Source organism: Phalangium opilio, unplaced genomic scaffold (assembly GCF_054372755.1).
Source record: "Phalangium opilio isolate 3A_F unplaced genomic scaffold, DU_Popi_V2 ptg000056l_1, whole genome shotgun sequence".
NCBI classification, from domain to species: Eukaryota; Metazoa; Arthropoda; class Arachnida; order Opiliones; family Phalangiidae; genus Phalangium; species Phalangium opilio.
In genome coordinates, this window is record NW_028324175.1 from 7,181,544 (window position 1) to 7,204,556 (window position 23,013).

Genomic DNA, 23,013 nt, shown 5'->3' on the forward strand with positions numbered 1-23,013 from the left:
GCTGGAAAACATCTCGAAAAGAATAAAAAATTGATTGGAAAATTTAATAGAAATGTATTTTTCTGTTTACTACGCTGCATCCCACGGGAAAAAGGCAAGGTGCGCTCCTCTAGATCCGCCTACAAATACAAAGTTCGCCCTCCTTTAAACTAGAGTTTATAGCTAGAAACGTTAATCCTCTGGCAAACGACTAAAAACTTTTCGACGATTCAGGTTATTTTTAATCGTTTGGCTTATTGTTTCTGTGAGTGCTTTAAGTGGCACGTCATGCTACTTAACGCGTGCCTACAGAGTAAACTTTATTCCGATAATAAAGCAGTAGCTCCGATTGTCGAATCAAACTTAGGTTTTAACAAATGAAGGGTCGATGTCACAATCTGACTCTGTCGGTAGCCGCTATCGATGTAAGTCAATTAAGTAATCGAATCTGTCCAATTTCTCGCAAGGTAAGACTAATAATTAGGTACTGTAGCCGTGCGCGTGGTTAACTGTCGCGGACATGGGGGTTATAGGTACTAACTACAAAAATGAGTCCTCGTTTGTAAAATAAAACAAAACTTAAGTTTATTGGCAAAAGATTGAATTTAAAGTATCTCCATTGAGGAGTTAAAGAAGAAGCGAACTGCACTGCTTCTTTACTAAACAAGAACTGCCTTTCTCAAGCGAGAAAAACTAGCCCCTCTACTTTAAGGGGATTTACCTTTTTACAAACAGGTTTTGGGGTCTCTTGGCCCAAGGTCTGTATACCGCTTCGCATTATTAGGTCGGAGCATCCTTCAGGGGTGGTAAGCGTGAGATTCTCCTTTTTGTAGTAGGGGGGCTCTAGTAATTTTTTCCCTTACTATGACGTCTTACGTGGGCGAGAAACAAGTATCTGCGGTAGCTGCGTCCAGAGAGAAAACGTCTCTCTTGTCTCTACTTTGAAAATTGTATACCCCTTTCTTCTTCACCCCTACCGAACTTTCAACGGTTTAGGTAGGGCGAGGCCGATTATCCGTTATAAATTCAAATCTTAGGCGGTAACGGCGCGTTGCGCTTCGCCTTTAGTGGCTTTCAGACTAATTATTTCTGAAAGGTAAATATTATTTACGTCATGAACTTTTAATAGTAAGGTTTAACAAATCTACAAACTATTATAAGAATGAATTATTGCCATCACCTTTCAAAACAAACCAAAGCTGACGATGATAAAATTAAAATTAAAAAGTTACTACTTAATTGAAATAAAATTTGTTACAATTTTAAATGTAGGTCTATTATGGGTACATTATAATTATTCTAAATAACGGTAAACATTATTAAATATAGCAATTTTGAATGCAAAAAGACCCTCGTGTTTACACGTATATAAAAGCCTTTAACGCCGTTCTCCTTTTTCCGGACATACAAACTTTATATCTCATATAAGACAGCTCGCGTATTCTTTGGCGCCCACGTATGACATCAATGAAAAAAGCTAGACGAGAGAGGTAGCTAGAACGGTAAACCGTAAAATCCCAACACCGAATACGCCCGCCTTGCTCTTGGCCACCAACAGCGCCAGCCCGCCTTATATAGAGGCTTGGTCGAAAAGTAAAAAGGGGTACAGCAAGGATACATATGTGATAAATATGTTGACAGAGAATGGACAAAATCTGGCCGTTACAGTACTATCCCCGAATGAAGCACAACGCCTTCAAACTGCGCCACGTCCTTTTAACGGAAGGCAATTCGACGGTAGTCGGCCTGAAAGGGAGAGATTTTCAAATCCTCGAAGCTCTGTCGCGAAAATTGCGATTCCAGTGAGGATATAAGCTCCGTTATCCGAGGGACTAGTCATTCCGCGTAATAGGTGGACGGACGCAATTTCAGAGCATTTGACTAGTCGCTCACTCGCTAACTTTGAACACTTAACGAAAACTTATGTTTATAACGCAGGTACCGGCTTTCAACGTCGTCCAACGGACAGTGGGGTTTCTGCGACCAAAACATGCCGGGAAACCAGTGCTCGGGACTGATAGGAATGGTGGCCCGAAACGTAAGATGACTTAGATAGATGTCCCCCCACCCCCTTTATGACCACGCATATCGCTTTAAACGCTGAATAGGAGGTTGACGTGGGCATTTCAACGGTGACCCCGACTCCGGAACGCGGTCGCTTCGTGGACTTTTCCTTCCCGTACGCCTACGACGAAATTACCTTCGTCACCAAAGAACCGGAGTCGCGCGATTTGGTCGACGACCTCCTTTTCACCAAACCCTTTCAAGTTCAAGTACAGACTGTTAAAGAAGTATTTGCGCGTTGCGTTTTTCGCACATATTTTACTATATTTCAAAAACTATTAGAGCTAGCGCTCTGGAATAAAGCGCGTTATAAAAGTTTTGCATTCCTCTTTCATATTTTACCCGTACCACAGTTGTCCTTTGCATACTTATACCGGAAACCAGAAATCTCAAACTTATCAATATTGGATTCTCGAGGATATAAATGCGATTTTCGGATTCCTTGGGGTCGATTCATATTTGAAAAGTTTTCACCAAATTCAATTCGGATGAATAGGTCACGAGTAATCAGCCTTTATTCAAAATCTGGCAACTTTGGTTAGAGTGGCGATAATTCATAATCGAGTATCGAATCTTTGTCGTAATAATGCTTGTTATATGTTATGGCACCTTATGCGTATATATACGATTGGTCTTGTGGCGTAATACTTCGAAACAAATCAGACGTTGATTAATGGGATGGTGAAGTGGAAAATAAAGTAATTTTTTATTGATTTTTCCATAAGACAGTGAAACATCGAAGAAATAACACCGAACGATTTTTAAACTACGATTAGTTTGAAATTTCATGAATAATTTTAAATAAGGACCTCCGACCAATCGCGTAGCGCCCTGCCTTTTTATGAACAATTTTCTCTTGGCACGCTGCGTGTTGAATAAATTTATCGCGAGACTTGAAAAAATTTGCGCGATGTGACAATTGTGGCGCGAGACATGGAGCGTGCCACGAGAATTTTGTTAACAAAAAGGCACGGCGTTACGCGATTGGTCGGTGTTCCTTTTTTGAAACTATTCTTAAAATCTTAGCCTAATTTGAATATTAAAATAAATGGGAGGTATTTCCTGAATTTTTCATTATGCATACTGGTCTCAGGATTAATTTCCTTTTCCCCTCTCTTTAAGAGAAAACCTGCGTCTTTTGAAGGAGAGAAGCGATTAGAAAATATTGTTATTTGGGCCATGATATCATAATATTTAGAACTCACATTAATTACGTTTGGGCCTTCAGCCCGACTCATTGCAGCCCAGTGAAAAACTCATTCATATGGCATATGCGCTTCACGAGATCCCTTCAAATAGACATATTCGACTATTCCATATAAGAAACAACTTCAGAGGAGATGGCTTCTATGCTAGGAATTTTCGCTACGCGATTGAGCTTCTCTAAACGGAGCCTGAGGTTGGGCTATAGCCTCCCGCGTTTACTGCAAATGTGAGACCAGGGATAGATTTAGTTTTAGAAGTGGGAATAGAGAATAGAGTAATCTAGGGGCGCGTCAAATTCCACGGAAAGGAAGGGTATGAAAGGAGAGGCGTGTCAAAGCAACAAAGGTAAAAAGGAATAACGTATTTTTCGCCGATCCCGTCAACAACGTCAGCAAAACGTAGCTTAAGTGAGAAATCAGAAAATTTTAACTTTTCATCACTCGTTAGAGGGAGGGCTCTATACTGGGCTATGAGTCGGACTGAATTAAACACTAACCGTTCTCCAATCCTACTACTAAAATTAAATCTATCTCTGTTGAGGCTTAATAATAAAGCCGACCGCAACCAAAGCATGGGCAAAGGCGTATTTCACAACTGACGTTCAAAGTTACCGATGGAAAACCCTAACAAATAAATGAGGAAAAAAAATGAATGCCGGTAACAATGATCACAACTGAAAATAACAGCTAACAGCTAAAACGAACCCGAACGGTAAACACTTGAAGTTGGTCTCTCTGCGCTGCTGGTCTGCTACTCCTTTCGTTTATTTTCTATGGTAAAAATACTAACTTTGGGAGGTATTGGGATATTAGGCCATTTTGTGTTTTAAGACTTTTATTGTGTAGGAAAGAAAATTATCCTTTTTAAAGAAATTTTGGATAACCATTAATATCATTATTGATAACTAGTTAAAAGTTGAAAAATATTTATAAAATTTGGAGGAAAATTTTCAAATAACAAGACTTCCTTCGAGTTTCAAACTGAAGAATGCTCGTGTGCTTTATTATTTACTATTTTATAGTACAAACAAGACAGTCTCTTTCAGCTTGAATTTTTGCTTGATATTTTATTGGACATACCCTAGCCCTTAAAGGGAGGATAAAGAGGAAAATAAAGTTATTTTTTATCGATTCTTCTTCTAATTATAAGACCATTTTGCATAGTGAAACATCCAGGAAATACCGTCTGCGTTCTTGAACAATTTATTACAAACAAGACTGTCACTTTCAGTTTCAATTGTATTTTACTTAACCTCGCTTAGCCCTTAAACACATTTTTAATCTTTTATTAAATGACAGACATAAACGCTAAATCGGGTTCAAGTCGCCCATCAAAAGAAACACATCATGTGGCGGCTGGGTCTCATGGAGGTGTCCAAAAAGGTCGCAAAGCGTAACCAGGTAAGCCAGGGAAGAACTTGGTGGACGATAGACACAACCGACCACAGCCGAACGAAAGCCGCAAGTAAAGGTCACAAATACCGCTTCGATTGGAATCCCATCGTCAGAGGTTTGGAATGCGCATGGGAGCTCGACAGGAACAGGATATAATGATTCATGTAACGATAATAAAACCCCGCCACCTCTGGTAGGACGATCCTTCCGGAAAGTTATGTATTCCGGGGGTAGTAACTCCGAATCCATAACCGAAGAGTCTAGCCAAGTTTCCGTGTGGCCAATGATATCATAGCGCGAGGAGTTCAAAAGTGCTAGATCGTTCAGCTTGTTACGCAGGCTTCGAACATTGGCATGGAAGAAAGTGATGCAATTCGAACGTCGAGGGGGCTGTGTCGATAAGGCGGAATGATCCGGAGATGTAGGTTCTTGAATAGCAAAAAACGAGTCACTTAAGGCTGGTAGAGAGCAGGTCGGGCACATATAGGGCTCGTCTGAAGATATGATATTTGCACCCGACTTGATTTTTCATTTCACCCTCCCTTTAATAGGATGAAAAGTACAAATAAATATAAAACTCAATATTTACCCGCGACTAAATTTAAACATTCTACTTGAACATTTAAGACACCAGTCGCTGAACTGTTAATTTTATTGTTGAGAAAAATCTCGTTGATTACTTCAAGAAGACCCACTTTCTTAATAGTGGTAAGGATCTCATTGGTGACGCCATTATTCTATTAAATGCATTAAAACAATTAACATCGCATTTAAAGGAAAAGTTCAGGTAACATAACATTATACCTTTAAAAGTACGGCCTTTTTTAAATATAAAATGAAAACTAAATATCTCTCATTGCAAAATAATTAGCATTTAATTAGTCTTAAAAAAATCAAGCATTAAATGCTAATTATTTTGTAATAAGAGATCATATATTTCCTGTTTTTAACTTATTATACTTAATTCCATTTATATTCAGAAAAAGGCCGTTCATTTAAGGTATATTGTTTTGTTACCTGAAATTTTCAATTTAAAGCAAAGCGCGGGCCACCCGTAACTCGATTTTCGCTCACTAGATGGCTCTACCCAAAAATCTTGAAAGGCGGGATTTATATGGGTATCAGCCTGTTATTGGTTAATGCCATGACCAATAGCAACTTCAAATTTAAATTCGTCTGCACAGACTGCATTTCAAACTTCAAAAATATCGCGGTAGCTCTTGTTTTATGTATACCCAATCTGGAATTTGGGTATTCCCTTACAAAAAAGTGTAAGGAATTTAGGTAACTTTCTGGTAACAAATAGGTAACAATTAGGTAACCGTGGATTTTTGTAGAAACTTATAGGTAACTGAAGTCAACACAAATTGTTACCCATTTTTCGGGTAACTATGAGATAACAAACAGGAAACCAAATGTTACTATGGGTAAAAGAGGGCCACTTTTAGGCAACAACTTGTTGATCTTCATACCGAAGGTCGAAATGAGGAAACTATTAAGTCACAATATGTTTTGTAATTTTCATGGGCCGAAAACAGCAAACTATGAGGACACAAGTTGTTTACTACTTTTCATTGGTCAAAAAACCGAGAACTCTGTGGTCACAATTTGTTTACTTAATTTATTTTAAAAACTATCAGTAAACTTTTGAGCTAGCTGACTCGTCTACTTTTTGAGGGAACCGAAAGACAAAATCAAAATTAAACATATTTCCGTATCTTATTTAATAAAAAAAATTGCCGAACCCTTTCACCTAACATGCAAACTAACGCATTGCACCGTGTTCTAAGGCTAATTACGCAGACGAGGTAGGCCTAGTTACCCGAAAGATAACTAGTGGGTAACATCTTGAAAACAAGTTTTAAGCAAATGTTACCTAATAGGGAACGTGTAGGAAACTCTCATTTAAAAAGTTCGGTAACTTTCAGTCAACATGGCGAAAAAATGTTAGCTAACGGTTCGGTACGTGTTACGCAGCAGTTTAGCGAACATGACCTTCGAAAAAGTATAGCATAAAATGGGCAACAATTAGGTAACGTTTGAGGAACTATTTGTGACCTAAATTTTTGTAAGGGAAGATAAAGCTTCAATCGTCATGCGCAGTACGCGTTCTATTCCACATTCGTACTTTAACTAAACCTAGAACTAGAATCGTAGGATTGATAGTTCTAAATATTTTTCTGCCATTTCGACGTTTTAGTAATCAAGGGGTTATTTTTAAATTAGAATAGGTAAAAAAAAATTGGACTGGCATAGGACTCGATTAACAATATTTTGAGTCCTCGCTCGGCTTGTCCAGTTTCCCACTACTCGCAATTTGAGTTAGGACTCTCACACCTCTAATAAAATAGCATCAGAATCATTGACATGTACTAGGCCTGTGCGGGTAGTGATTTTTGTATGTCGGGTCGGGTACGGGTAGTTGAAAAACTTTAAATCGGGTCGGGTACCCGGATTTCTAACGGGTACTCGAATAATTAGGCCTAACAAAACTACCATTATTCGGGTGGCTTTCGGGTAGCAAAAATTCTTCCTTGAATTTCTGTCTGGCTGTATCACTTTGTTCTTCTCTAAACTCGTGGCTTTGTTCAGTTCCATTTGGAAGAAGAAAGAAAGTCAGGCGTCTAGCGCCCTCATTGGTGGTTTAAGGCACACCTTACCCGGTACCCCTTCGCCCGAGTGCCAACCAAGACCCGATTGTCCTAAGCCTTGTCAAGGGTATTGAGCGAAAAAATTTTAATATTTGAATAGTTTCGGGTATTAAGAAATTAAGTTTTCGGGTACCCGACCGGGTAATTGTTGGGCATCAGGCCTACCAAATACTGTCCTTTATTTCCTAGATAGGACCGGCTTTAAGTAACCCAAAGGGTCGCGAATTCTTGTCTTGTCTCTTTAATTCGATTTAAAACTGGCTTGTCGTTCCCTTTTTAAGATTTGAACAGTTTTAAAACCATCAATATGGGAGAACTGAGCGTAGTAAGCTAGTTTTAAAAGTTGAAATATTGTGAAAAGTGAAATAGACACGTGCAGCCTGCCTCAGTGTGAATGGGTGATGACATCGTGTTAGTGTCGCCTTCTGGTGTCGTTTTTAGTTTTGAAGACTATGCCAAAAGATAGTTGGCCTTGCCAGGGACACTATTTCGGCTCAAATTGTGGGCTTAAATAGTGCAAACGGGTAATTTCGGGCCTAGGCCAAGGACCCATTCGAGTCTGAGGACTCGAACTAGAGTCCCCGCACAGGCCTACTCTATACTCTAAAGACTTTTAGAAACTGAAAAAATGGGACTCTCGCACCAATAGAACTCGTTTTTTAAATTCTATTCAATAATATGCCTCTTTTTTTTAATTGTATAGGGAGCTAACAACTGACTAGGGGGAAGAGATAGTCTGACGTCACGCAGTCCCTCACTGGTTGGAATTTTTGTGCCTAGAATACTGTTTCCAACCATTAGGGGTGGGATGAAACTCCAGTAAGAGATAAAAGGGTGTGACGTTTCAGGGTCAGAACTGTTAGCTCCGTATAGATTGATAATGACATAAGTTCATAAGTTAGGTTCCATAAGTTTGTCACTGATTACTGAGAGTTTGTCATGAAGTGACGTGGGTGAAACATTGTAGATTCTCCTAAAGCGACGTCTGGCAAAATGCTGTCAAAGGCTTAGTACAGAATAAATAGGAAGATGGAAAGCCTGCAAAACCTAGTGTAGTCAGTTCTCGAACTCTCAAACATTATGAAGTATAGGTAGTGTCATATTTATGGAAAAAATGTTATAAATTTAAGTAATGATTAAACAAAATGAAAATAACAAAACTTTCGATTCTTTCGAAACACTTTATATAAGGTGTGAAAGTTAACCCTTAACGAAACATTAAATAGAATCCGCGGGTGACCACTAGGTAATGCTTTAGGGGTTCTTATGTGTCAGGTAAATTTACTACGTCCATTATGGCATTTTATAGGTAGATGTTTGTTACCAAAAGTATATAGATATGAAAACAAAAAAGTACACTTTGTTCATTGAAACTTGCTTGCGCCGTGTAATATGAGAAGCCCTAACTCCTTTATGCTGGAATAGTGTTGAGGGTCCCTCTGCGTATGATTACCTTTATCCCAGAATAATGTCGACCCCCCACCCTCTGCGGAAGATTACCTTCCCGACCGTGGCACAGGGAACAAGCCGTGAATAAGCTCGTAAAGTACCAAAAATGAACGTTTGGATCGCCAGCATCATGTACTACTTTCTATAAACCTGCGCTGGGTTGCCACGGGTCAGGGAAAACCTGGAAGGTCATGGAATTTTAAAAATTTCAGGAAAAGTCAGGGAATTTGATTTTAGTGGGTAAAATTTCTGGGGATAAGTCTTTATTGAAAGAGTAATGAAAGTTTCTCCTCATCCTCTCTTAACACAGAAAACTCTAGAGCAATCCTTAAAAGTGTCTAGAATTCTTTCTACAAAGTAAATGCTCTCTAAACAAATCTCTTAGACTGTTATTTATAGTTAAAAGGTTTCTTAGTCATTTTGGTGCAACAAATACATTGGAAAACTTAATGCAGATCGAGTTTATTTAATTATAAGTACTTAAAACGTGCTGTAAACATTCACACTTTCTGTGACGTCAAAAAAGCTCTTCCCTGATTGATTAGTTCCTGTAGGTGGTACCAGAAGTATATAATATTTCTCTTCGAGAGAAGTGTACCACAAAGCGGGGTAAGTGTAACGTCACTCTTCCCAACATCGGATCATTTGGAGCAAGGTTACTAAACCGAATCACATACACGATAAATAGTTCCCTCATCATTACTCTATTAGCATTTAAATATTTGGCACGACGTGCTTGTGCAATTTTTGTCCCATGTCAACACGAGGTTTGTGGGATGATTGCTGGGGATTTAGTGCCAAACAACGATAGAATTCACCCCACGGTGCGATGCCCATTTGTAGTTTGATGAGCGGGAACGCAAACCAAAAGGGTGAGCCTGGGAAGAATGACGTTACATAACTAAAGCATTAAGAGGATACAGAGTGTCATCCTTCTTCTATTATCCCCTTCTGGTGGTACTTTGCGTCTCAGTTTAGTTTACATGCAGTAAACAGCCAAAGGCAGGGAATTATTAATAAAGTGTACTTTTTGTTTTTTTACATCTATATAATTTTGTTCAAGTAAGAACTTTTTTTTAAAATGGACTGTACAGAAGGAATCATCAGGCGGGTAAAAATTATTTGAAAAACCTCAGACACGTGGTTCAAAGAAACTTAGTTTGTTTCATTTTGAAAACTTGCGCTGCAGGGAATTGGCGCTGATATTAGAGGTGAGTGGGCATGCCAGATATAGCGGGCTCAAGCGACCGCGGGCAGTGTCCCTAAGGGCTACGACCGTTATTCCGAGGGCTGAATTTAAGTTTCACGAGGTTTGTTGGTTACCGATGTGTGCCCGCTGTTGCAGGCGGGCATTGTCCCGTAACTACATGATATACAATGTACAGTTCCACAATGGCGCCTGAAGATTACATTGAACAGGCTTGATGACGTTTTAGTTGTTAATCTCTAGATTTTTGACTTTGCAGGCCTCTCATTGAACAAAAACTTATGCGCAGGCCTATCGTCGAACATAAACTTATATACAGGCGTTCGTTAGACTTTGCGTGTATTGTTACACTACGTGAAAGAGACAACTAAAATCGCCAGGCTTCCGCCCACGATAAAAGGACACTATTTTTTGAAACAATACCGTGATGCGTAAGCATCTGTGCAAGGATATTGGCTTTGTCGTGATGGTTTAAGACTAGTAATGCATGAAAGAAGCTCCGTTTTATAATTATTTCCAAAGAAATTTTATAGAGATTAGGCATTTTTATTTACAAATATTAACTAGGTCTACTGAATGTAGGACATAATCCCCCGGACATGATCCCCCCCATTTGAGAAGAAAAGGACATAATCCCCTCAGGTAGGAGACAAAATCCCCCGGACAATTTCCCCCGAATGGATGCCAAAGACAAAAAACCCCCAGCCCCAGGACAAATTCCCCACAAACTGTGTTTACGACAAAATACCCTAGAGAACGATTTCAATTTATATGAAGATTTTTAAGGAAAAAAACTTCAATTCATGCGTTTAATAATTATATTCTTTAATATTGAAAGTAGATTTTCTTAATTCCAAGCCAAAATATTTCCGATACAGTTCAAGAACTGTTCAATGTCAACCCAACCCAACCCAACCAAACGCAACCTAACCTAACCAAACGCAACCTAACCTAACCAAACCAAACCAAACCTAACCTAACCTAACTTAACCTAACCTAACCTAACCAAACGCAACCTAACCTAACCTAACCTAACCTAACCTAACCTAACCAAACCTAACCTAACCAAACCTAACCAAACCTAACCTAACCTAACCTAACCTAACCAAACCTAACCTAACCAAACCTAACCAAACCTAACCTAACCTAGCCTAACCAAACCTAACCAAACGCAACCTAACCTAACCAAACGCAACCAAACGCAACCAAACCTAACCTAACTTAACCTAACCTAACATAACATAACCGGGGATTATGACCGGGGAATTTTGTCTAGAGCGTAGGGGGATTTTGACTAGAAAGTAGGGGGATTTTGTCTACAGAGTAGGGGGATTTTGTCTACAGAGTGGGGGGATTTTGTCTTGATAGTGGGGGGATTTTGTACTCTTAACTTGGATGGGGGGAAAATGACCGGGGGATTTTGTCTTGAGAGAGGGGGGATTTTGTCTTGAGAGAGGGGGATTTTGTACGTTTTTAAAAATGGGGGGATTATGACCGGGGGTCTTTTGACTTGGGGGTATTTAGTCTGTATACCAGGTCGAATGGTATACGCAGATAGTAGATGATTTAAAAGTAGAATATAGCAAGATTGGATCTAATAGATTTAAAAAATATGCCATATCAAATTAGGCAAGAATCTAGGGTTATATAAAACAGAATGTACGAATGTGGACTTTAGACGATTAGATAAGGTTTTCGTTTTTAAATGGCAGTCCAGATTTACAAACGTTACTCAATTAGCATTTTTATATTTCCATAGAGTAAGTAGTACATAAAGTTCGTGTAGTTGCTGTGGCTATGTAGTAAACGCATAGAAGTTCATACGTGACAACATTTTGCAAACACGACCCAAATGCAGAGTTATTATATTTCAATAATTTCAACAACACGAAGTTTATTAGCGAAATAACTGGCTCCCTATAGATTGTTTTCACTCCCTCTGCCACGTAAATATTAACTATTAGTATCCCGCATTCATAACCAGATATCGTTACTAGATTCTGGCTCGACAGTAGCTCGATTCGGCTCGAGTGGAGTAGAATTAGCGCTGGCTCGACAATAGTTCGACTCGGCTCGAGTGGAGTAGAATTAGCGCTGGCTCGACAGTAGCTCGATTCGGCTCGAGTGGAGTAGAATTAGCGCTGGCTCGACAATAGTTCGACTCGGCTCGAGTGGAGTAGAATTAGCGCTGGCTCGACAATAGTTCGACTCGGCTCGAGTGGAGTAGAATTAGGGGATCGACTAATCTACTGAATGTCTGAACGTCTGAACTGCTGAAAATAGTAGAATTCCTACTATAAAATTCTCCCATCCTACCAAACCATAAACTGTCTGACTATTTTGCTGAAATGCCGAATTCTGAACAGTGAACAGTGAAATTAAAGTAAGAGATCGTCTGAACCTTTTTAACTATTTTGCTGAAATGCAGAATTCTGAACCATGAACTTTGAAATTAATGTAAGATAGAGACCGTCTGAACTTTTTTGACTATTTTGCTGAAATGCTGAATTCTGAACCGTGAATTTTGAAAATGAAGTAGAATGGAGACCGTCTGAACTTTTTTGACTATTTTGCTGAAATGCCGAATTCTGAACCGTGAACTTTGAAATTAATCTAAGATAGAGACCGTCTGAACTTTTTTGACTATTTTGCTGAAATGCCGAATTCTGAACCGAAATTAATGTAAGATAGAGACCGTCTGAACCTTTTGACTATTTTGCTGAAATGCTGAATTCTGAACCGTGAATTTTGAAATTAATGTAAGATAGAGACCGTCTGAACTGTTTTGACTATTTTGCTGAAATGCCGAATTCTGAACCGTGAATTTTGAAAATGGAGGAGAAAGGTTATTTTATTTCGGAAGTAGATAATTCTAAACAGTATTTTTTTCGAAAAGGCATATTATAATTAGACGGTCTCCATTCTACTTCATTTTCAAAATTCACGGTTCAGAATTCAGTATTTCAGCAAAATAGTCAAAAAAGTACAGACGATCTCTATCTTACATTAATTTCTGTTCAGAATTCGGCATTTCAGCAAGATAGTCAAAAAAGTTCAGACGGTCTCTATCTTACATTAATTTCAAAATTCACGGTTTAGAATTCAGCATTTCAGCAAAATAATCAAAAAAGTTCAGACGGTCTCTATCTTACATTAATTTCAAAGTTCACGGTTCAGAATTCAACATTTCAGCAAAATAGTCAAAAAGGTTCAGACGATCTCTTACTTTAATTTCAATGTTCACTGTTCAGAATTCGGCATTTCAGCAAAATAGTCAAAAAGGTTCAGACAGTTTACGGTTTGGTAGGATGGGAGAATTTTATGGTAGGAATTCTACTATTTTCAGCAGTTTAGACGTTCAGACATTCAGCAGATTAGTCTATCCCTAAAAACTGGGTGCACAACACGTTAAACCGACGACCCTATATCTACCAAAATGACGTCGGCACAAGCCGCACAAGACGAAGGGGTATCGAAGTTGGTTCAGTGTTAACGCAGAGCCGAACTGAAATGAATTTGGGTGACTATGTATTTATGACATCTCATGTTGCCCTCTATTGAATCTCTCAACAACTATCGTTAAATTTATTACTTAAATAATATAATTTTTTTTAATTATAATAATCATGTTAGCTAATTATAATTATTTAACTTTAAATGAGTATGTTTCATAGATTTAAATTATGAATTGCTAAAAATATTTTGCGCGCGCTACGCTCTCTACTCTCTCTCCTCTCCCGCTTACAAACGCGCGCTACGCTCACTACTCTCTCTCCTCTCCCACTTACAAAATCCGGCTGCAGCTGGTTGGCGCGCGTCGGGAAGGGGAGGGTGGGTTGCGATCCACATAATTCTACCTCTCTCTACTCTACAGTCTAACTTAACTCGGGTTTTGTACCAAGCGAGCGTGGCTTCGTGGTAGCACGCGCGGGCGCCTTCACTGGCGTCTCGTATGGATTGGGACATCGCAGGTTCGAGGCCCGGCACCGACGGGAAAATAATTTCAATTGAAATTAAACACGTTACGCCACCTATGAGGTGTAACGTGAACTACGGGTGAATTTCGAGTTGAAAGTTCGAAATATCATTTATGTCAAAATTCATCAGGTCACAACATTTCCAGTCACAACATATCCAGCCAACAGAGATCGGAACAATACGTTTTCCACTCTAAAGAGTGGCAAAACGTAAAAATAGCAGTAAATACCTGAAAGCCCATATACGTTATAGAAGACCTGGGCATATTCAACGAAGGTTGCTCTTCTTGAACTTCGCATAAAATCGTGCGGTTTAGCAATCATACATTGATTTTGCGCAATACGTTTCTAAAGTTATCATTTCGAAGGAAACCAAAAGGAAATTAAGTGAATCTTAACCAACTACCAGAGATAACAGAAAAATAAAATAATTTACCGGCGAATTGGCGTATTTTCGTGGAGAGGATTTAAGTAGAAGTTTCCGTGGCGAACTTTGAACGGCTGTAGCGCTTACTCCGGGAAACAAAACAATGGCGGGAGAAGGCGGAGCATTAGAATTAACCGATGGTATAACACCTTTTGTTGTAAACGCGGTGTTTTGACAGCGCTGGCTGGTGTATTTTTATCAGAAGTCGGTGGTGCTTTGCGTTTCATTGGGGTTACCAGTTTTTTCCCTCCATCTTCAGTTTTCTGTTGTGCCTAGCAAAGAATTAACCTTAGAGAGTTAGTATCACCATAAGTTAATTCATAAGATATGTTCCATAAGTTTGTAAAGTCTGCTAACTTAGGAACTGGAGCTTGTCATGAAGCCTGGATTAACTAACACCAGGGATAGTTCGTTCCCCCCAGAAAGATAACGCATGCGTGTTCCAAACGCCCCCTAGCAGCAGCTACTATCATTAACAGGAAGTTACAAGAAAATTGGACCAAGTATCACGCGTTCCATGACGTCAAAATTGAAATCCTGCCTAAATTGGGCAAAAACTACTTATTTTGCCGAGAGATGGCGCTATATCTACATCCGTTTTGGTCCAATAAATTGGGGGAATGAAGAGGGGAATCAAGGAATAATTCGGAACATGTAGTTGGCGACAGTACTACATGGGAAACACGGTTAGTGAACAATCCCTAGCGTTAGTTAATCCATGCATGAAGTGATTGAGGTAGGTCATAGATTAAGGATAAAGCGAGCCTGGTAAGGCGCTGCTCTCAAAGGCTTAGTAATGCAGACTAAATAATAATAAGATGGAAGTCTGCAAAATTAACCGAGTTTATCAATTCTCGCTTGTCGGTCATTAACTAGCTCGAGCTGTAAGTCTCTCTCAGTAGCATTACAAGTACTGTCATACTTATGGAAAATATCTTATAAACTTAGTTTACGAATTTTATTTTATAATAAAGTAAACATTGCCAGAAATAAAAGTATCTTTAAACTAAAAATATCACTTGTTAAATAATTATTTAGTAACTATTAAAATAATTTAAAAATAAAATGAATATATAAATAAATAAATGAACAAATAAATAAATAAACAAATAAATAAAAACGTACACTTAAAAGCCCCAATAAGTATTTTTTTTTATTAATGTTATTTTCTATTTAGTAAAAAATACTTATTTAAGGCTTAAGTGTAATATTGGGGTTTATATTTTTTTAATTTCTTTTTCAGCGCTTTTTTGGATTACGGCTTCTATTTACCCGCATTCTCTTGATATTTTCCAATTCGTTTTTCAAATTTTGACGTTCAGCCGCGATGTAATCTTGATATTTTTTGCCATTGATGAGAAGGGTTTCCGCATTATCTTGATTTCTTTCCCATTCAGCAATCATGAATTCAATTTCTGAATCCAACTAGAAACATATTTCACATTAGATTGATTGCGAGTGACTAGGATTTAACATAGTTACGAATTTTTGGAACAATTAACAGTAATTAGGGCTAAGTGTAGAGTGGAAATAAATAGAGCCTTAAAAGGAAAAGTTCAGGTAACGTTACTTTATACCTTAAAAGAATGGCAGTTTTCTAAATATGAAAGGAATTAAATATTAAAACAAGATGGCCTCGGCCACATTACAGTTTTGCGCGGACAAATTGGTAACACCAAAAACTGGGGAAGAAAGGGGAATAGGCGCCCAGCCGCAAGGGGACAGAACAATAGTTTTCCAGCTCTAAAGAGCGCAAAACTAAAAATGAATAAATGATCTCTTCTTGCAAAGTAATTTGTATTTAATTAGTCTTAAAAATAATCAAGGACTACTGCGCCATCTGCCTTTGGTTTAGTGGCGTCTGCTAAATCGAAGCTTTTACCCCTTATCTCTCTCAGCCTGTGAGAATTCTACCAATGCCCTAGGGGTGAGTGGTTCGATTTAGCAGACGCTACTATACCAATGGCGGATGGCTCAGTAGTCCTTGATAATTTTTAAGACTAATTAAATGCTAGTTATCATATTGTAATAAGAGATCGCTTATTTTATTTTTAACATTTTTTTTAACAAATGCCGTTCTTTGAAAGTATAATGTACCGTTACCTGAAATTTTCCCTTGAAGGAAAGCGAGGCTCTGTTGGTGCCCCTAAAAGATTGTCTTTCTACTACAAAGTGGCTAAGATTGCTAAAGGCTAGTTAAGTCAAAGGCAGGAACCAATGGGAACTAGTGAATTAGGTGTGATTGGTTCCTGCCTTGGCAAGGTAAAATTCGTGTCCAGAAGATTAGCCAGAATGCTAGGCGTGATCATGGAGCCGCGCTTTCCTTTAAAGTGTTAGACAAACTGAAAGGGAACTTAATAAGGTATAAATCTACCTTTGGAATTTCATGCTCCAGACGCTTTCGAGCTTTCTCTTCCTGCAATAGATTTCCGCCACGGTTTTGAAAACGGCTTGGATCAGTTCCCTTAATCTATAATGATATAGTTTGGGAAATTAAAATTGCAATAGCCACCAACCAAAGTGAAGTTATAAAATGGATATTACCTCGTAGGTTTTCTTTTGCTCCCACAGAGAATTTCTTTCAACAATCTTTTCATAAATGCCTTTATTATCTTCATACATTTGAGTCCATTTCGAAACTTCGCGTTCATGGAGCTCTAACAGATCTTCGGTGAAAGTTTCTGAAAATAAAAGAAATTGTTTTAAGTATATTCCATCGTACTTAGTTTGATCTAAGACCACTAAGTATAGATGGACTGGAAAAACTATACGCTAAAACCCCCGTTCTTCTAATGGCATCGCCACTAGCGGGAGAGGCCCGAAACTTAATTCGACTCATAAGCCTTTGCTATGCTTTGGGTCGAAGAAGTTTCAATATTGGTCGCGGTGTGGCGCTAGAGAGCCGCAGCCCTAAAAGAACAACGCCCCTTATCTCCATTCCATCTGCATTTAATGGTCTTAGGTTTGATACTATACTATAAGATCAATTTCCATAATTTAGGAGAATATCTCCAAATGAAATTAAAATCATAATAAGCACAGATTTCTTAATCATTCAGAGATATTGTCTTAATTTTTCATTACTAAAATTGGTCTTAAAATTTGAAGAAGAATCCCTTTAAAATAGAGGCGTGCGGTTAACCGTTTCAGTAGAGTAATTCAATCCGGTGTTCGATAAGCTCATTTCCACTGTTCGATACGAATATCGAACTAACTATTCGGTTAAAGTTTGACTACCATAAATATTTAGCCTGGCCGCCCTGACACTGCAACTCTCGCTACATAGACCCACCTTACATCAAAAGATATCGTCCCAATTTTATATATCTCCCATCAAAAACTACCAGCAAGTGCCTAGGAAAATTTTAAGAAATATTCGGCGACCAATGAAGAAACGTATTTTAAATTACTCTTAATTGGTCACCTAGTATTAACTATTCCTGAATATTATGGTTTAACTATTCGCAAATACTAGACTTAACTATTCGCAATTAATCGGGTAGTAAAAACTTACAAAGGCCTAACTATTCGGTATTCGATTTGGAAAAAACTATTAAATTCTGTATTTGATAAGGTAAATTTTTGGTATTCAATTCGGTATTCGAGAATGGTATGGTTAACTATACGCGAATACTAGGCTTAACTATTCGCGATTCACCGATTAGTAAAAATTTACCAAGGCCTAACTATTCGATTCGGTATTTGATAAGGAAAATGTTTTGGTATTTGCTACTATTTGGTAACTGGCCTGATACCCAAAACAAAAAAGTGGTATTCGCACACCTCTATGCCCAAGTTTTTGTCAAAAGCAAATTATTTGTCAGTTTTTACCATCTTTGAAGGAAACAAAATTTTCCCTTTCTTCAGTGCCGATAAAACATTTATCCCATAATGCAACGAGTTCGACTCTTAGACGATCAATGAATTTCCCCACATTTTGTTTTCTAATTTCTTGGTATTTAACGATTTCTCGTTGAACCATCTCAATCGTGGGTTGGCCGTGATTAATGCAAGTTAACCAAAACTCCTCCCGGTCCAACAAGCTGATTTCTAAGCCATCCCATAACTGTCCCAGTTGTCTATGCAAGGCCTTTAAGACGGCATCATTGGCGCTTTTAAGTTTTCGAAGCTAAAATTTGCAGAAATCAAAGTTACTCAAGTTACGAATAAATTAAGAAGTATTTTTAAGCAAAGGGTTAGCAACTAAGAGTAAATAATATTGTAAGTCTATAAGAATAAGATATGTTCCATAAGTTTGTCACTCTTTACAAACTGGAGCCTGTCACGAAGTGAGTGAGGTAGGTCATAGATTCGAGGTAAAGCGACGCCTGGTCAGGCGCTGTCAAAGGCTTAGTAGAGACTAAATAGGAACTAGATGGACTGCAAAGGAATTTTTTCCCGTAATTATAGGATTTTATAGGAGAAAATGTTTTTATATGAAAATATAGGAATAAAAATAATCATGTATTATAAATCTAAAAAAAAAAACAAATTGCATTTTACTTAAATTCAGGGGAACTTAGTCAAAAGTGATCTCAATAAAAAGAGCTAAATTTTGAAAAATTTGATGCTTAACTATACGAAAACTTCGACGAAGTCAAAAATATAGGATAATATGGGACAGGTTCAAAATATAGGATATCTTACTTCGAGCAACCAATTTTTAACATCAGTCATGCATTTTTCCGACAATATATTCGGGATGTTGTCATCGAGCGAGATGATGGCTTTATGAAAGCTGGTTTCGGGAGTAAGCTCCAGGTCTTCAACGAGCCTTACGATTTCGGTACGAGTTTGGTCGAATTTTGCCATCCGTCTTTCCTATGGTCAGAATATTATCAAATTATTAATTAACATAACTTTCATGTAATTTCGACCAATAGTAATGAAGAACATCAATTGGTTGGGCTTAAAGCAAAGCCCAAGATGACTTTTCTTCCGAGCTTCGGGTTTAGCTAGGCGAAGGCTAGTGAGCGGGATTTATAAATCCCGCCCACAAATGCTTCCTGCCTTCGCCAAGCCTAAACTGGAGTTCGTAAGGAAAGTCAACTTCTTGGGGCACCACGTGACCCGCGCTTTGCTTTAAAACGAGAAAATGAAGACTAATTTTACTAATTATTACTTTTCGTATTAGGAATATTAAAATATCTCCCAATATAAATCAGAACTCGTTAATGTCGAGGGCGGAGCTAAAACTAGCCATTGCTAAGCTTGACAAGCAGTCATTTCCTCTCCTCGACTATGGGAGCCATCTAGTTACAATTGTTTAAACTAAACCACAGACGCGACATGCTTAGACTAACTTAACTCAATAGAGCTATCACAGTTGTGACGTTAGTGCCTAGGTAAAACATCACGGGTTTAGCTTTGGCAGTGGGCGGCCTTGTTTGGTACTTCTGTGGTTTTATGGGCAAATAGCATGGGTGACGTCATGTCACACTAAGCCTTCTGAGATAGTTCTATAGAGTGCTGTCAGAAGCGCCGGTGTGACGTCACCCATGCTGTTTTCCCATAAAGAAAAAACAGTAACTGTCATGGCCGCCCATTGCTAAAGGCAGACTCGTGACGTTTAACCTTGGATCTGACGTCACAACTGACAGCACTCTATACACCTAAAACACTGGACTGGGAAGACTTTCCTTTGGCCTCTAACGAAAAATAAGACAAGATGTTATTTTTAAATTTATTAGGGTGCATGCATGAGGACAAATAGCAGATATTTGGAACCTTACGACAAGTTATTATTTTTTTTAATTATCATGGGTGAGTACTCATATGAATCGAGTATCAATAAGAGTACTATAATTGATTAAACTAGAATTACTAATCGAGATGACTACAGTTTTAATAAACAACTGATAAAATTAAATCTACATCTATATAAATAAAAGTCCTGACTGACTGACTGATAATCAACGCCCATTCCAAACCGCTTGCCCTAGAAGGCTGGAAATTTGCAGGAACGTTACTCATAAGTAGTAGGCGAGTACTAAGAAAGGTTTCCCCCCAATCCGCCGCCATCTTAAAAAATGGTGCCCAGAAATGTAAAAAATCTTCTCTATGCAACAAAGTCCGCGCGTTTCAACCGATTTCGCAAATATTTAGTTCACTGCTTTCCTTTAACCTATAGACGGGCTGAATGCTCTTTTGGGCTCGATTTGTTGCCATCTTTTAAAATGGCGGCCAGAAATTTAAAAACCCTTATTTATGGAATAATGTCCACGTGAAAAGTAATAAAAAATGTTCCGACGGGCTGACGGGCAAGGCCGAGTGCCTTCGCTCCTAGGGTGCTACAAAAGTATTAGTCGAATCAGTAAAATCTGCCCATTCTTAGTATCATTTTGATGGAAGTTCTTATTATACGCGAGCGACGCCGCGGGTAACAGCTAGTATATTATAAAAATGTTAATATATAATTAAATACTAGATGGCGTGCTGCTTCAGACATTCTTGTAGAAAGTATGGAACTAATCAACGGAGTTCATAAAAATGTTTTTACCTTTTCGTCTTGCAACATCAGGATATGTTGCTTTATTTCATTCAGCTGTTCTTCGGATGGAACATTGGCTTCATCAACGTCCTCGTCCCCAGCCCTGGCTGTTCCAATGTCAATTGGAGGCATGCTGAGTAACTGGCAGAGTTCTCGTTCCTCCTCCAGCAAAGTGGCAAGCCGCTCCAAGCGTTCGTCCTTGCTCTTGATAAGAGTTTCGACTCTTCCTTTCAGATGGAACTCCTGTTGTAGGAGTCCCATGTGTCCCATGCCATTAACATCGAGCTCCTGGTCCACTTTTAGTTGTTGGCAGAGATCGACGTACTCTGTTTTTAAGTCGTTAACGATGGTTTCTATTCGATGGTACAGATCTTCCTCCTCTTTCACCATTTGTTGTTGCAGGTCCTCGTGATAATTGTAGAGGTTTTGAAGTCTGTCCAATTGGTCTTTTTCGGATAGGCCAATCTTGGTCCATGTGTCGCTTAATTTTTTTTGGGATTTGGCTAGCATTACGGCGACCTTTTTGACCAGATTGAAACTACGAAAAAGAAAACGGGATACTTCAGAAATGTTTGCGAGATCAATCATCAGAGACTAAACAATAGGGACTTGGCAGAACTACGTCATGCAACGTCACGCTACCTTCCACTAGTGCTAAAAAACATACCAGGAGGAGGGGCTTATGTAGCTTTCATTCTGTTAAAAAAACATACCAGGAGGAGGGGCTTATGTAGCTTTCATTCTGTTAAAAAAACATACCAGGAGGAGGGGCTTATGTAGCTTTCATTCTTTTAAAAAAACATACCAGGAGGAGGGGCTTATGTAGCTTTCATTCTGTTAAAAAAACATACCAGGAGGAGGGGCTTATGTAGCTTTCATTCTGTTAAAAAAACATACCAGGAGGAGGGGCTTATGTAGCTTTCATTCTGTTAAAAAAACATACCAGGAGGAGGGGCTTATGTAGCTTTCATTCTGTTAAAAAAACATACCAGGAGGAGGGGCTTATGTAGCTTTCATTCTGTTAAAAAAACATACCAGGAGGAGGGGCTTATGTAGCTTTCATTCTGTTAAAAAAACATACCAGGAGGAGGGGCTTATGTAGCTTTCATTCTGTTAAAAAAACATACCAGGAGGAGGGGCTTATGTAGCTTTCATTCTGTTAAAAAAACATACCAGGAGGAGGGGCTTATGTAGCTTTCATTCTGTTAAAAAAACATACCATAATGGCGCTGGGGGCGGAGTTAAGTCCGAATTGCCAAGTCCCTATTGTCTTAAACATAATTAACTCAATAACTAAAGTCCATTATTAAGTACTATCAGTTAGAATTACGGGAATTACGTTGCTGACTCTCTTAGAAATGATTTCACTGCATGCACATTCAAGTGATCACAAACCCATTCCCAAATTAAAGAAACACCTAGCTTTACAAGCTAAAACTATAGCTGTTATAATAAATTTCCACCTCGCATATCCGACAATGGTCAAAGGGGTTACGTTACATATGATAAATAAGTACGATTTACGCTACTGGCTAAAACGAGGGTCGAGGGTTGTAGAAAGAAACTAAAATAGCAATATTGTATAACAGGTGGCAATAAACAAGCAATAATTTGGAAAAGGCAGCAGTATTTTGGATTAAAACCTATCAAATTTAGTCATTTTTAATAAAGGGGGTATCGACAATGGTAAAAGGGGTTAAGTTTAATATGCTAAATAAGTACGATTTACGCTACTGGCTAAAACGAGGGTTGTAGAAAGAAACTAAAATAGCAATATTGTATAACAGGTGGCAATAAACAAGCAATCATTTGGTAAAGGCAGCAGTATTTTGGATTAAAACCTATCAAATTTAGTAATTTTTAATGAAGGGGTATTTTATTCGGTTAATAATAACAAAAACGGGCTCATTTACCTTTCTATTACCAAGACAATATTGCTGTCGTCCTTCTCCTTGCTATTAAGTTCATGCGGAGCACCCAAAACAGATCTTCGATTTGATGACGCCATAATTAAACTTTATTAGTTAAATATTCGGCAAAAATATTTTTGTAGTATACTTCAAAAGTCAAATCGATAACTAAACTGAATCACGACCGGTTAGGCGTTTTTATATTCAACCGCCTCCGAATGCGCGTGGCTTTCGCGAATCTTATTGGTCAACAAATTTT

At 38.4% G+C, this 23,013-nt stretch overlaps 1 protein-coding gene across 2 annotated transcripts; it reads right to left on the reverse strand.

Moving 5' to 3' along the window:
- Window positions 1-4,833: 4,833 nt before the first annotated feature.
- On the reverse strand, window positions 4,834-23,010 carry LOC149668344 (protein regulator of cytokinesis 1-like). Of its 2 annotated transcripts, none has more exons than XM_089841224.1 (11): window positions 22,758-23,010; window positions 20,854-21,382; window positions 19,002-19,175; window positions 18,186-18,483; window positions 16,899-17,035; window positions 16,729-16,824; window positions 15,627-15,779; window positions 14,364-14,626; window positions 14,158-14,275; window positions 5,258-5,380; window positions 4,834-5,185 (listed from the first exon to the last, which is right to left on the reverse strand). In XM_089841224.1, exons 1-8 carry the CDS (start codon window positions 22,850-22,852, stop codon window positions 14,438-14,440), a joined length of 1,671 nt encoding a protein of 556 aa, XP_089697350.1. In that variant the 5' UTR covers window positions 22,853-23,010; the 3' UTR covers window positions 4,834-5,185; window positions 5,258-5,380; window positions 14,158-14,275; window positions 14,364-14,437. The 2 variants fall into 2 exon arrangements, with proteins under 2 accessions (XP_089697350.1, XP_089697351.1); XM_089841225.1 differs by having other exon boundaries at window positions 4,834-5,071; window positions 5,233-5,380.
- Window positions 23,011-23,013: the final 3 nt, after the last annotated feature.

Excerpts from the sequence above, each read along its gene's own strand:
- LOC149668344 (XM_089841224.1), bottom strand. The coding sequence starts at position 22,852 with ATGGCGTCATCAAATCGAAGATCTGTTTTGGGTGCTCCGCATGAACTT. Across the intron at positions 21,383-22,757 it reads ATTGTCTTGGTAATAGAAAG|TTTCAATCTGGTCAAAAAGG; the intron begins GTAAATGAGCCC and ends TCTTTTTCGTAG. Across the intron at positions 18,484-19,001 it reads TTAAAAATTGGTTGCTCGAA|CTTCGAAAACTTAAAAGCGC; the intron begins GTAAGATATCCT and ends TGCAAATTTTAG.